This window comes from Chinchilla lanigera, unplaced genomic scaffold (genome assembly GCF_000276665.1).
Source record: "Chinchilla lanigera isolate Chin_1 unplaced genomic scaffold, ChiLan1.0 scaffold00012, whole genome shotgun sequence".
Taxonomy (NCBI): Eukaryota; Metazoa; Chordata; class Mammalia; order Rodentia; family Chinchillidae; genus Chinchilla; species Chinchilla lanigera.
Window position 1 is genome coordinate 26,020,183 of NW_004955413.1, and position 14,101 is coordinate 26,034,283.

The 14,101-nt window shown below is 41.9% G+C and overlaps 1 protein-coding gene across 4 annotated transcripts in view; it reads left to right on the forward strand.

Moving 5' to 3' along the window:
* Window positions 1–14,101, forward strand: part of Tnrc6b (trinucleotide repeat containing 6B) — a 240,254-nt gene that overhangs the window by 199,755 nt on the left and 26,398 nt on the right. For all 4 annotated transcript variants that reach the window (XM_005379308.2, XM_013511418.1, XM_013511420.1 and 1 more), the window contains 3 exons: window positions 7,749–7,880; window positions 8,210–8,308; window positions 8,491–8,686. In XM_005379308.2, coding sequence (XP_005379365.1) covers window positions 7,749–7,880; window positions 8,210–8,308; window positions 8,491–8,686 — 427 coding nt within the window. The remainder of the gene's footprint in view (window positions 1–7,748; window positions 7,881–8,209; window positions 8,309–8,490; window positions 8,687–14,101) is intronic.

Below are 14,101 nucleotides of genomic sequence, written 5' to 3' on the forward strand. Positions count from 1 at the left end.
CTACTTAAAAGTCTTGCACTTTGGAGCTTGGTCCCCAGGTGATCTTTGTATGCACCTTAAACTTCAACTAGTGTTGTAGGTAAAGTATTGCTGAGCAAGGATTTTTCAGTTGAGCGGTAATACAAGAAAACTTGTGGTTTAGGTTAGAAAGATGACATGGGTAGTAAACAGGAAGATGTGTTTGAATGGGGGAATAAGCAGAGCAGAGGAAAGCAGTGCAAGGTTAGCAAAGGAGTGCAAGTAAGACAGTGTCAGAGGGAGTTCAGACACTCTTAGGAAGGGCACCTCCCCTCTTTGTCACAGGATACAATCCTCCCATTTCTAGTCACTTTTTGCTCGGTGTGTCAGCAGTATTGGCACAGCTGATCACTCCCTCCTGCAATACTTGCCTCATTTAGGTTTCAGACACCTTCTACGTTGGTTTTCTGCTTTGGTTCTCTATCTGCATCTCCTTTTCTATCTCCATTATAAGTGCCTCTTAACTTTCCCAACATGTAATCATCAGAGTGCCTGATCTTGAACCTTTCCACTTACTGTGGTGCACATTCAGTCCATCAATAAATCCTCCCTCCAGGACTTTGTCCGAACTCTGAGCATTTCTTACCACCTCATGTAATACAGTCGCTGGCCAGGTCACCACCATTCCTCTCCCAGGTGATTACAGGGACCTTTTACCTGCCTCACTCTGCCTCATTGAGTTCTTGGTGTGTGCATTGTGAGTCAGGCTGATCTTCTAAAGCCCCACTGTGGTAGCCATTAGCTACATGAGCACTGAAAATGTGGCTGGTGGGCTGAAAGAACTGTATTTTTTATTTGATTTTATTTTAATTAACTCATATATAAATAACTATACCTAGTTAGTAGCTATTTCAACATTACAGAAAGCTCTGCATAATACTACTCTAAAACATAGGTTGGTCATATTATTGCTTTTCTGGCAATCCCCTCAGGGCTTGTTTTCTCACTCAGAATGCAGCATCATTTCCTGGGTCTCTGGGGTTTTTGGTGACAGTCTTCCCCAGTACCTGTTGTGAGTCTCCCATGCATTCATGTCTTTCCAGCCGAGTGTTCCCAGCATACCAAGCATATACTGAGAATGCTCTTTTCATAGATTGCCACTCAGCTTAGGAGCTCTTCTTCAGCACCGCTTTAGCAGACAACCTTTCCCAGGCTGTTACAGACTGTACACCGTCACCCCATCACTCTCCATCTCCTTACTCCTGTTTGCTCTGTTCATTGTCTTTCTGCCCCCCTGACCCTCAGAGTGTGTATCACATTTCACCATGGCAGGGACTGGTCCACTTCGTTCACTCCTAGAGCCTAAGCATCTCCACCTGTGCCTGGCACATATTTTGAACTCAGTGACTATGTCAGGTCATGGGACATTGCTTATTAGAATGGTTTCCAAAGTGGAATCATTAGAAAAGCACAGTTAGAGGCCGGACGTGGTGGTGCCCGCCTGTAATCCCAGCACTTGGGAGGCTGAGGCAGGAGGATTGTTGCGAGTCCGAGACCAGTGTGGGCTACAAAATGAGCTCAAGGCCAGCCTGAACTGCATCACAGTGAGACCCTGTCTCAAAAAGAAAAAAAAAAAAAAAAGAAAAGCACAGTTAGCTTTGACTAAAGATTGGATGCTGCAGATGTAACCAAAGTATTGGCTCTACTTAAAGAAAAGTGTATTCTGGGTGTGGCATTGCATGCCTGTAATCCTAGCAGTCAGAGGGACTTGAGATAATTGGACCACAAGTTCAAGTCCAGCCTGGGCAGCTTAGCCCAGGTGAAATCCTGTCTCAAGATAAGATATATTTAAAAAGGGCTGGGGATGTAGCTTAGCGCCGGGTTCTATCCCCAGTACCCTCAAAAATGGTTTATTTAGCCAGACATGGTTAACACTTACTTAATGTATAATGGAAGCAGGATATAAACTAATGAAATATTCCATTTTTTTTCCTTGAAATTTCTATATTTTAAAAACAAAAACAATTTTTTCTTTCAGATGTTTTTCTTTGAATTCTTTTTCTAAACTAATGCCCAGAGAATGCCATTTCTGAGGCAATATACATGAACTTTTTTTGTTGTTGTTGTTGTTTGTTTGTTTTTCTCTGGTACCAGGAATCGAACTCACAACCTTGCGCTTGCCAGGCAAGTGCTGTGCCCCTGAGCTAAATCCTCAGCCCAATGACCATTTTAAAAATGTTTAATAAACATCAAAATTTACATTCAGTGTAATCACTTTATAGGAGAAGTCACTATTTTAACGTAAGCATAGACAACAGAAACTGCAACTCATCTTTAAGATTTAGGGGGTTGGGGGTGTGGCTCAGTGGCTGAGGCTCCCCTGGTTGTGCAAGCCCTGGGTTCCCTGGGGGTAGGGGAGCTTGTTGTTCCAACTGTTCCTTTTTCCTTCAGTGGCTGACATATTCAGAAAGTTAAATACTGTACCAGGCTGTTTTGTCCTGCCTTAAATTCTGTGTCAGTCAGGGTTTTACCGGAGAAACAGACATAACACAGGATGTACAAATTAAAAGAAATTACAAGACTGGCTTATGGCGGTCAGCCAGAGAGTTGTATGGGGAAGCGTGCAGAGCGTGTCTGCACAATGAAGACGGAAAGAATCAGTCCAGGGTCTGGAGTTCACTGCAGAGTTCCGTGCAAGTCTGTACAAGGAAGCCGATGAGTCTGCAATGGAAGGCTGCAGGATCCCAGGTGGAAGCCGAAGAGTCTGCCCTAGAAGCCAGGACACTAAGTCCAAGCTGAAGGTGAAGACTGGAGCTCCTCCAAAAGGAATGGAAGTACCTCTGTCCTTCTTCATCTCCCTTTTATATTATCTAGGTGATGATCCACCCTAGGGTGTAGAATTGCTGAGCCAATTGCTGAGCCACGTTTAGTTATGCTTCTAAACTTCTCAAGTGAACATAATCAACCACTACAAGTTCCTACCATTTTGCACCTGTAGTGCTTGTTCAGTGCCATATTGATTACAAGATCTTTACTTTCTCCAGTCCAGGTGGAGACAGAAGCCTTTTTAAGCCAGAATAATTAACTCCCTGTACTGCGAGTGTGCAAACCTGCACTTCACTCACTGCAATCTAGGTGTGAACAGCCCTTTGCCAGGAGTGTAGCGGTGCTTCCCAGCAGTCTTTTTGTGATTTTGTGGAGGAAGCAGGAAGGGAGAAGGGAGAATCTGCAGAAGCAGAAGTTGAGCAAGGCTGGGTAGGAAGTGTTATAAGTGTAACTTCCATGGTTTCTGAGATTGTTGTTTTGTGGAACATATGAGATAATGCCATGTGTTAGCACTCCTGAGCTTTTTTTAGTCCTTCTGTAGATGTCTGTCTTTAACAATTGTTTCATTTTGCTTTTTTGTACTTACAGAAATCATACAGTATGTAGTCCCTGCCCCCCCTTTATTTTTTCTTTTCTGAGATGTTCCTTTGAGTACTCGTGGTTTTTATAGAACCACATTATGGGAATGTAATATATTTACCTTTTCTGTTATTCTTGGGCATCTGGATTGTTTCTAGATATTTACTATTATGAGCAATATTGCTATGAATATTCTTCTGTTTGTCTCCTAGGACATATACTTGTGTGTCTTTTGTGTATAATCCTTCAGTGGCTGTTTCTTTAAATGGTAGGATTGGTGGGAAGGGGTACAGAGTAATGAGCTCTTCTCAAGGAATGACATCCAGTTCCCAAACTGGAGAGAAGTGAGAGAAGTGAGTTGGTCCAAAGACTTACCTGTTTGTTCAGTAGAGCTAGTAAAACGGAACAAAAGAAGGGAAATGAAAGCTCAGACAATGGCTATATATTTTGGATGCCAACAGGTTGAAGGTAAAACAAGCAGAGAAGAGCTCTCATGAATCACAGAAGAAAACTTTGGAGAGGAATTTGGATACAATGCTGATGAGCCAGAGTAGCCCTGCCCAATTGAAGTATAACACAAGCCATATAATGTGATTTTTAAAATTTAATAGCCACATTATAAAAGGTAAAGAGAAACTAATAGAACTCATTTTAATGGTATATTCTTACATTCTCAGGGCTGGGGACGTAGGTCAGTAGTAGAATCAGCAGCAAAGCATGTTGGAGGCCCTGGCTTTGATCATCTCAGGTTGCTCTCTCCCTACGAGAGAGAGAGAAATTCAGCCAGATGTGGTAGCGCATACTTGTGATCCATGCACTGTGGGAGGCTGAGGCAGGAAGATCACAAGTTCAAACCCAGTCTAAACAATTTACTGAGGCAAAATAAAAAGGGCTGAGGTATAGCTCAGTGAAGGCCTTGGGTTTATGAATTCCCAGCACCGAGGGAAATAGGATTTTATTCTGTCACACTTCTGGCATGCAAGGATAAACATTTAAGAGTTACATTGGAGGGGGCTGGGGATTTAGCTCAGCGGCAAAAGCGCCTGCCTGGCAAGTGCAAGGTCGTGAGTTCGGTTCCCGGTACCGGAGAAAACCAAAAAAAAAAAAGAGTTACATTGGAGGTTAGAACACAAAATAGCCCAAAGCTTGCAAAAAAAAAAAAAAAAAGGCAGATTAAAATAACATTTAGAGTTTGGTTTGGTGAAGTTTGATGACTGGGAAAGGAATCCTTGCTTAAATTAATTGTATAATGCCCACAGATAATTGTAAAGTAGTAGTCATGTTTTATGGCTTTTTTCCCCTATTCTCTCTCTCCTACTCTCTCTCTCTTTATATATATACATATCTCAAAGCATTTACTTTGAGTAATCACTGAAATTCTCAGGATGAACTGGATGTTACAACAGCTGTTGTCATGGGTTTAAGTGTTGTTCCTCCACGGAATCCATGCCTGAATCTACAATACACAATTTTTAGGTGCCTCATTCACCCAGTTCTGATGATCTTTCACCTTTTAGCCTTTGTACTCCAGTTATCCTTTCTCTGGCTCTTGGCAGGGCAGCCACATTTGTCACAGGTCAACTTCTAAAAAGTACTAGGCCTTAGAGCCACAGCGGTGGCTCATGTATGTCTTATGCTTTCCAAACAATGATGTTCCCTTTGTCATCTCAACTGTGCAGCCAAGACCAAAGAGCTTGTTTTCTCTCTTGAGAGGAAGGATATTCAGGGCTGGTTTGTCGCTCAGCAGTGGAACACTTACCTAAGTATGTGCAGGGCTCTGGGTTCAATACCCAGCATTGCACAAAAAGTTCAACCTAGAAGGGCTACAAATTTAGTTGTACAGCAAAGAAGGAATTTATGTAAAGGATCATAGAGCCTTGTCTGGGACCTTTATGGAATGTTGGGGGGGTGGTCTTCAAGAGGTGTTCAGTAATGACAACCCCTCTTTCTGCAGAAATTCTGGCAAAATTTAAGGCAAAAGAGGAAGCAGTGTTGGGGCCAGAGTGACCAGTGAAGTAGATGTTAGAGTATGTGAGCTTCCTAATGCTAAATTCTAAACTTAACCCACCTGATGGCATGGGACAGTCCTCCCTCCAGGCTTGCTGCCTGCTGAGAAGAGCTAAGGGCCTGAAGTGTTCTACTAAGGGTGGATGGTACCTGTAGGTGTAACTTCAAATCAGAAAAGAAAAAGAAGTACCTCTCCTCTGCCAAGAAACCAGGAGAATGGGGACATTTTTACAGTTTCCAAAAGAAGTAAAATGACTGAACAGCTGATGAGCTTGGTGTCAACTGTAGGCATGAATCTAAAGTAGATTTTCAAAAAGATGGTTTGTGACCACCTCTGTCAGTTACCAATAACCATAGTTTGCTACCAGATTTTACCTTAACTCATTTCCTTCACTGATTGGTCAAAAATACTGGATTATGAGAATGATACAGTTATACCTATAATTTAGTAGGCCACCAGACATGCTTTTTGTTTTGGATGAAATGGGAAATATAAGTTAAATGCTAAACAGTTGTGTGATAAATGCTAAATAGTTGTATGGTTGACTGTGTAAAGACTGATACAGTTCAGGGTGGAAGGGAGTTTTTAGCAACATATGACCAGATTATCCTGTGTTCTGTCAAGTTTCACACTCCCATGGATGACCCAGTGGGGCAATACACACTTGGAAAAAGTGAAATGACACTAGAGAAAAGAACTTGGTGGAGGGACTCTTAGGTTAAAATATACTAGAAGTTCATTTGTTTAATGGCTTTTTATAGAGCATCTACTGTGTGCCATGCACATAAAAATAGAAGGTCCTAAACCTGAATCAAGTAATAAATTCATAAAAATTAAAACACAGCTGCATGGGTTAAATATTAAATATTACTTGGGAAGAGCAAAACATTGTAGATTTTAATAGACATTGTGCTTAGTGTTTGAATTAGAAGTTAGGATGTGATCATCCGAGAAACTGAGATCGGAGGCTACATTAACAGGTGCTGTGTTTGAAGAGGATGATTAGACGTGATCAAGTCTGCTTGGTGTGAAACTCTTCCCTAGAAAACGGCTTTCTGCTCCAGCTCCTCATTGAGAAACAGAGTGAGCTACAGATGAAAAAACTGGTCATGTTTAGCCGAAGCTGAGAGGCAAAGGAACTGTAATTCTTGTGTCTCTAGATGTTTGAAGAACCATCATACAGTATAATAGGAACATTTACCAAGTACATTTCTAAGCACTTGACATAGATCAACTCAAAATCTTCAGACAGTCCATGGAATTTGTTACTATTACTCCTGTTTGGGATATAAAGCATATGAGGCTCACAAAGTTGAATAAGTCATAAATGTTCTGAGGCCCACAGCTTAGGAATAGCGGAGCTGGGACACATGACCAATCAGGCTACCTCTAGCAATACATTCATTTGGGGTTTTGTTTGGTTTGATGTGGTTTGGTTTGGTTTTTTTGAGACATGGTCATGGCCTTGACTCCTGGGCTCAAGTGGTGATCTTCCCACCTCAGTCTCCTAAGTATCTGAGACTACAGGCATGTACCACCATGCCATGGCCAGCTTGACTGTGTGCTGCTTCCCCTCGTGGGAGGAGGAATTATGTTTATTGTTCATGGCCCAAATGACCAGTGGGTTCCAAGGGTAAAAGTACAGAAGAGCTCATTTCAGCTCACTTGAGACAACTTAACTGAATGTTCCAAAGGTGGGAGGGAATCCCCTGTCTGTTACCAGAGCTTCCAGCAGCCTAGCCTAGTTTGTTCCTGAAACCCAGCGAGAAGGAACCAGCTGGGCTGTCTGACCTCCAGGCTCTTTCCATCGGCTCTCTGTGACTGTATTTGATATCAGAAGTTATCAGTTGAAACTCTAGTGTCTTTCTTAGAAGTTAATATGTATGTTCTTATTTGTATAACAGATACTTTCTTGCAAGCATTTGTATGTTCATTTTGTGCAGTTTGGTATGTTTTGTTTTATGGCACATTTCCAGCAATAATTTTTCAATCAGGCAAAAGCACTATTGTCATCAGATCTTTTTTTCTTGAAGATGACTTCCTATTATAAAATTTATTTTTATTTAGAAAATCGGAAAAATCTAGGAAGAAAATTGAAAAGTTCTTATGTTACTGCTCAGAGATAATCACTGTTAACACTTCGATGGTTTTTATTCACATATTTTTCAAATGGGCTGGGCATGGTGGCGCATGCCTGTTATCCAGCATTTAGGAGGCTGAGACAGGAAGATCATTGTGAGTTGAAGGCCAGTTTAGTGAAACTGTCCCAAAACAAATTTTTTCAAGGAAAAAAATGGTAATTCTTGCTTAAAATTATTTTTCACAGAAAAAGTTTTATTTTGGAATTCTGAGAATTTCCCTCCCCTTTTTTGGCTAGGTTTCTGCCTCAATGCTCAAGCAGTTTCCCAACAGTGGCCTGAATCCAGGTCTTTTCAATGTGGGGCCCCAGTTATCTCCTCAACAAATTGCCATGCTGAGCCAGCTTCCACAGATTCCCCAGTTTCAGTTGGTAAGTCGTGATTTTGCTCCTGTAGTTCCCCAAATGTTATTTGCTTTTTTTTTTTTTGCCTTTAGCTTTAATTTCTTTTACATATCTTAGTCACTTATGTTTGAAGGACATTACTTCAGACTTTTGTGCAAACTGTTGAATGTGTGTAAGAGTTGAAGTATCAGCTCAGCTAGAGGTAAACATAACCAGTTGACCAGAAAGTCAGCAGTATTTCCTTTGTTGTTGCTTTTGACTCAGTGACTTGCACTGCAGCGTACAAATGCTTTCAGTGTTCCTAGACTGCCCATCTTAGGAAGCGTTGGTCCCTTCTCTTCTTTCTTGCTTTGTAGGCATGTCAGCTTCTCCTGCAGCAGCAGCAGCAGCAGCAGCAGTTGCTCCAAAACCAGAGAAAGCTTTCACAAGCAGTGCGCCAGCAGCAAGAGCAGCAGGTATGTGGAAGGGAAAGGCTCCCCCAGTGCTCTTCATGTGTGGATGTAGCTCAGTGGGAGACCCCACATCTTGGCTTCCCTTCTGATAACAAAAAGTGGTCCTATGCAGCCATCTCCAGTGCAGTTCAGGCGGTTGGCTGATTGTTTGTCCTTTTCTCCTGGGCTGCTCCTTGACCTGGCAGTTGGCTCGAATGGTGAGTGCTCTTCAGCAGCAGCAGCAACAGCAGCAGCAGCAGCAGCAGCGACAGACTAGCATGAAGCATTCACCGTCCCATCCTGTTGGGCCCAAGCCACATCTGGACAACATGGTACCCAACGCACTGAATGTGGGGCTCCCAGACCTCCAGGCCAAAGGGCCAATCCCTGGATATGGTTCTGGTACGTTGTTCATAATGAAAAATACCGTCTTAAAAATCTGCCTGCATTAGCCTGTGGTAGGAATTAGATCCACATTACCCTGCATTTTAACAGTAGCCATACAAGGTAGATAATCCCTGTTTTACACAGGAAATTGAGTTATCTGAGGCTCTTAAGTTTCAGTGGTTTTCTCAGGCTTTCACCATACAGTTAGTAAATAGCAGATACCAATTCCAGAGCAGCTTGCTGCTATGTGTATAAAGGCTAAATTGATCCCTTCCACTAGGTTTTTGGGGAGAGACTAAGGCCTCTAAGCTACACTACTAACCACTTAACTGGGTTTTGGGTTTTTTGTTTGTTTTGGATTTTGTTTGTTTGTTTTTGCTTATTTGGTTGGTTGGTGGTTTTGTTTTTTGCTTTTGAGAAAAAAAAGGTCATGGTGGATGGATGGATGGATGGATGGATGGATGGATGGATGGATAGATAGATAAATAGATAGATAGATAGATAGATAGATAGATAGATAGATAGATAGATATGTAGTTCACCTGGGTTTTGAGCTCTGGCCTCGAACTTAAGGGAATCCTGCCTCTGCCTCCCAAGTACTAGAATTACAGGTGTACATCATTACACCTGGCCTTTAGAGCCAGTTAAATGTTAGTACATGCTGTGAATGCTACATGTGGCTGAGGTTATAATCTATTAAAATATGTACAAGTTGAAGTGTTTCACTAGACTAATAAAATTATCTGCTTAAAGAATGAGAAGCTAAATTATTTAAGGCAGATTGATAAAAATTCATCTGATACTAGAATGTCATATGATTTAAATAGAGTTAGCTCAAGTCTGTGCCTTTGACATTCATTAAGAATGTTTTTGGCAGGGAAATCTTACAATTTGGGAACATGCTATGAGAAGATTCCCATCAGTGAAGCAATAATGACTTCAAAATAAAATTTAAAACTAAGAAGGACCACGTATCACAGCAGTTCCTTCACAAACTGACATTTAGGATTTATTTCGGTAAAGAAGTTATCATTTTATGCAAACTCAAAACAAGAGTTGAGGAGGCCTGAAAGTCACACTTCCGGGCAACAGTGGCTGGATAAGTGGCTGCTCTGTGCTCTGATCCTGTACTTCTGCTTTTGTAAGGCCCACATTTAGGGATAAGCAAAGGCCTCCGGGTGAAGGGAGTGCCCAGATCCTCAGCTTCCTTCCACTAACCAACCTCTTAAAAATGATTGGCTGTGAGCTAGGCATTGTGGTGCACACCTGTAATCCCAGCACTTTGTGAGGCTGAGACAGGAGGATTGTAAAGTTGAACCCAGCCTGGCAACTTAGTTGAGACCCTGTCTCAGTTTTTAAAAAGGGGTGGGGATGTAGCTCAGTGTGAAGACCCTGGGTTCAACCCCAGTGCCAAACAGAAAAAGATTGACCTGCAAACTGACTTAAATTCAGAATAGCCTTTTTGAGGTCAGGAGTGTAACTCAGTGCTAGAACACTTAACTAAAATCTGCAAGCACCAAAAACAAAGAAACAAAAGTAACCTTTCTTCCATCTGATAGAGAAGGGCAGGCTCTTCGTGCATGGCACCTCTTTCTGCTGTTGTCCCCTGTGGCCTGCCAGAGTGAGTACCAAGGCTGGGAGAGTCTCCCATCATGATTCATAGAAGTGTGGTGACCACAGGATTCCAACTTTTCCACCTCCCCCCATGCCTGTCCCGAGCTGGGGATTGAATCCAAGGGTCTGCTATCACAAGCTACATTCCCAACCCTTTCTTATTTTTGAGACAAGGTTTTGCTAAGTGGCCCAGGTAGAACATGAACTTTCAATCCTCCTGCCTTAGCTTCCCCCAGGGCTGGGAGCATAGGTGTGTGCCACTATATCCAGCTTCAGCTTTAACCTTCTTAATCAGATTTTCTGTTAAGGATGAAGCCTGATGGAGGAACCTGGGTATTTCAGTGCCTGTGAGTTCTGATAGGCACACTGTGTGATAAGCAGAGCAGCTTGCTCCATTGTCAAAGTGCAGTAGGGCTGGGGGTGTAGCTCTGTGGTAGTGAAGTCCTGGGTTCATCCCTGAACCACACATACAACCACCCCCCCTGCCACACACACACACACACACACACACACACACACAGAGAGAGAGCAGGCGTTCTCAAGGTTGATCAGTGAAAAAGCATCTGAGAGTCAGAGGTGGCTTTTACACATTTTTAAAAACACTCTTCTCAACTTTTCCACACTTAGCCCAAGGGCATGTCACCAGGTGGGAGGAAAATCCCCTTCCATAACTAGAGCAAGTAGCTTAATGATGCTGGTGCCTAAACACACGATGAATCAGGAAAAGCTAGGGTCTCACGTGCTAGGCAGCCACTCTCCCACCAAGAGCTCACTCCCAGCCCAAGACTTACTTCTTTTCTCTTTTCTTTTCTCTTTTCTCTTTTCTTTTTTCTCTTCTCTTCTCTTCTCTTCTTTTCCTTTTCCCTTTCCTTTTCCTTTTCCTTTTCCTTCTCTTTCTCGTTCTCTTTTCTCTTTTTCTTCCTCTCTTTCTCTTTCTCTTTCTCTTCATTTTTTGAGACACAGTCACAATATGCAGTTCAGGCTGTCTCTGAACTCACTATGTAGCCCGAGCTGTCCTAACATTCATAGCAGTCCTCCTGCCTCAGCTTCCTGAGTACTTTTATTAAATGTGTGCGCCTCCACAACCAGCTAACACTTTTTTTATTTTAATCCTGACCCAATGCTGTATAATCTCCCTTGAAAGATACATTTTGTAATTTAGTTATAATTTTCCTTAATTTGTGCTATCATGTTTGTTTGAGTTGAAAAATATTTGGAGCCGAAAATAAATTTGATAAGGCTACCTATTTTAAACAAGCTAAATCTGCATCTACAGATACTCATAGCTAGGTGCAGTAATCCAAGCTACTCAGGAGGGTGAGGCAGAAGGATCAAAAGTTCAAGCACAGCAAGACCCTTTCTCAGAAAATAAAGTGCTGGGGATATAGCTCAGTGTGAAGACTTGGGTTCAATTCCTAGTAGCAGGGGAAACAATTTGCTGAGAATATATTTAAGTATATATAGAGATTAAATTTTCTCCAAAAACATTGTCAAAGACAGAATAACAAGTAAATATTTCAATTTTCTTGATTATGAGCACATCAGATTCTGCCACTGAGCTACACTACTAGAACAATAGTTTTGTTTTTTTTTTTGTTTTGTTTTTTTGTTTTTTTGGTTTTTTTTTTGATCTACAACAGCAAAAAGTAGTTGAACTCTAGATAGGGAAATAAAGTCATAATTTAAGAGAAAGTTAATTTGAGAAGTTGTCCTCAGAATATAAGATTGGAGCCAGAATGATAGGGATGAATAGAGGAGGAATTAAAGTGTGCAGGAGAAGGCAGGAAAAGGGAGTCTGGCAAGGACAGATAAGTAGGCAAAGGGTTGTTCTTGGAAGAACAGTAAGAGAGGTAAAAGGCATGTTCTGGTGAAATGAGTCCCAGGGAAGGTAAGGGGCCTGCCTTATCTCTGCTTGTACCTCAGCTCCTCACACAGAGCCTGGCCCAGATTAGGCTGCCTATAAATACTCACTGAGCTGGATGAACTGGCTGGTTTGATTTGAATTGAAGCGCTCTGTATTCGTGAGCTGGACAGTTACAGGGAAGCCAGTTGGTAGAGCTGAAGAAGTTTGGTTTTGATAAAGTGGTGAGTACAGTGGAGTCACTATTTTTCTGGGTTTGAGTTATGAGAGTTGATAAATGCCAGAGGTCACCACTACTCTCCGTTTAAGGTAGCACTTAAGTCACTGTGTCTGTTTCTTCCATCACAATCGTCAGGCACATTCCATATCCTAGTGTTATGTGGTTACTGTATGACATCAAAGAAAGTCACTGTGTGAGTTCTGTTACTTTTGTTTGTTAGAAATGGCTGGTCACTGTGATGCATAGTGTAAGAACCCATCCACAATTGGCAAGCCATTCTGTCTCTGTACTTCTTGCTTGCTTATCCCTTATAAGCCCTAGACCACCAGACATCAGGGCCTGATATTTTGGGAATGACCCCGATGTAAATAAATCTGCCTCCAACTCTTGGGTGTCATTTCGGTGTTTCTGCTTGCCATTGTAGTAAAACCTTGGTCTGCAAGCATAATTCATCCCCAAATCATGTAATCCAAAGCACTTACGTATCAAATTTCTCCATAAGAAATAATGGAAACTAAAATGATTCATTCCATAACCCAAAAATACTCATAAAAAATGATTATAATAGTGTAATATGCTACAAAATATAAAGGAAAATAAATTAACCTGCAATATAAAGAAAAATAAATTAACTTTGAAAACTTTCATGCTAGTGTGAGGGACACAAGAAAGAATTAGCAAACATCTCTAGTAAGTTTTAAGTTGATAAATGAGGTGTGTCCCTCACTGCTAGTGTGTGATGACAAATGCCATGTGATCACAACTGGCACTCGCATGTGCTGTCTCTGTCTCTCGCTGCTTTGATATGCAAGTGCTTTGGATTGTGAGCAGAAATATATATATATGAAGAGGAGTAGTGGATTGTGTGTTTTCTTCCTAGCTAGAATCTTCCCTTCCCTCTTTCTAGCTTCCAGTATGTGCTGGCAGGCTTTGGCTTTTCTTGGATTGTGGATCCATCTCTCCAATCCCTGCTCTGTCATATGCTATTCTCCTTTCTAAAAAACAAAAAGAGGGAAAGTCACTGTGTGTATGTGTGTGTGTGTCCCACCCAGTGCTAAAGATGGAAGCCGGGGTCATGTGTGTGCTAAGCAAGCTTTGTACCACTGAGCTGCATCCCCAGCCCCCAGTGTACATCACTGCACTGGTTCTTACCCTCATCATTTTGGGTTTACATATTGACCTTTCCAAGACATCTATCTCCTGTTCCCTCTTTCCTCCCCATGCCCTTCTCTTCCCTACCGAACCCTGTGATCTGACTGTGGTGCCTCCCTGTTGTAAGGCACTTGGTCCCCGGGTTTCCAGTGAGACATTTGCCCACTTAGCAAGACTTCAACTACGGCTCCTCACCTTTTCCCTTTCTAAGATTTGTAATTCTTAGTTCATGTGTCACAAGAAAATTTGAGCAGTTAAAACTAACTAATTCACTATGAGTTTTAAGGATACGTTAGGGTGACTTATAAGAAAACTAATGTATGAGGAACACTTCCTTATCATCCCACCAGCATTCATTTTAACCTCTGCCAGAATCCTGAGTTCTTTTCAAAAGCTTTCAGATGGCCTATAACCTAAGCATATTGGGCTAGTTTTCTCAGATCCAGAAATATACTTGGTCCAGGGAGCAACCTGCTTAGTCTTTGAAGGCGTACGTCAGAAAAAGCCCTCATTCCTTTCAGCCTCCCTGTCTGCCCATCTTTCATTTTTACCACATAGGACAGATGGGTTGGGGGGAGTCTTG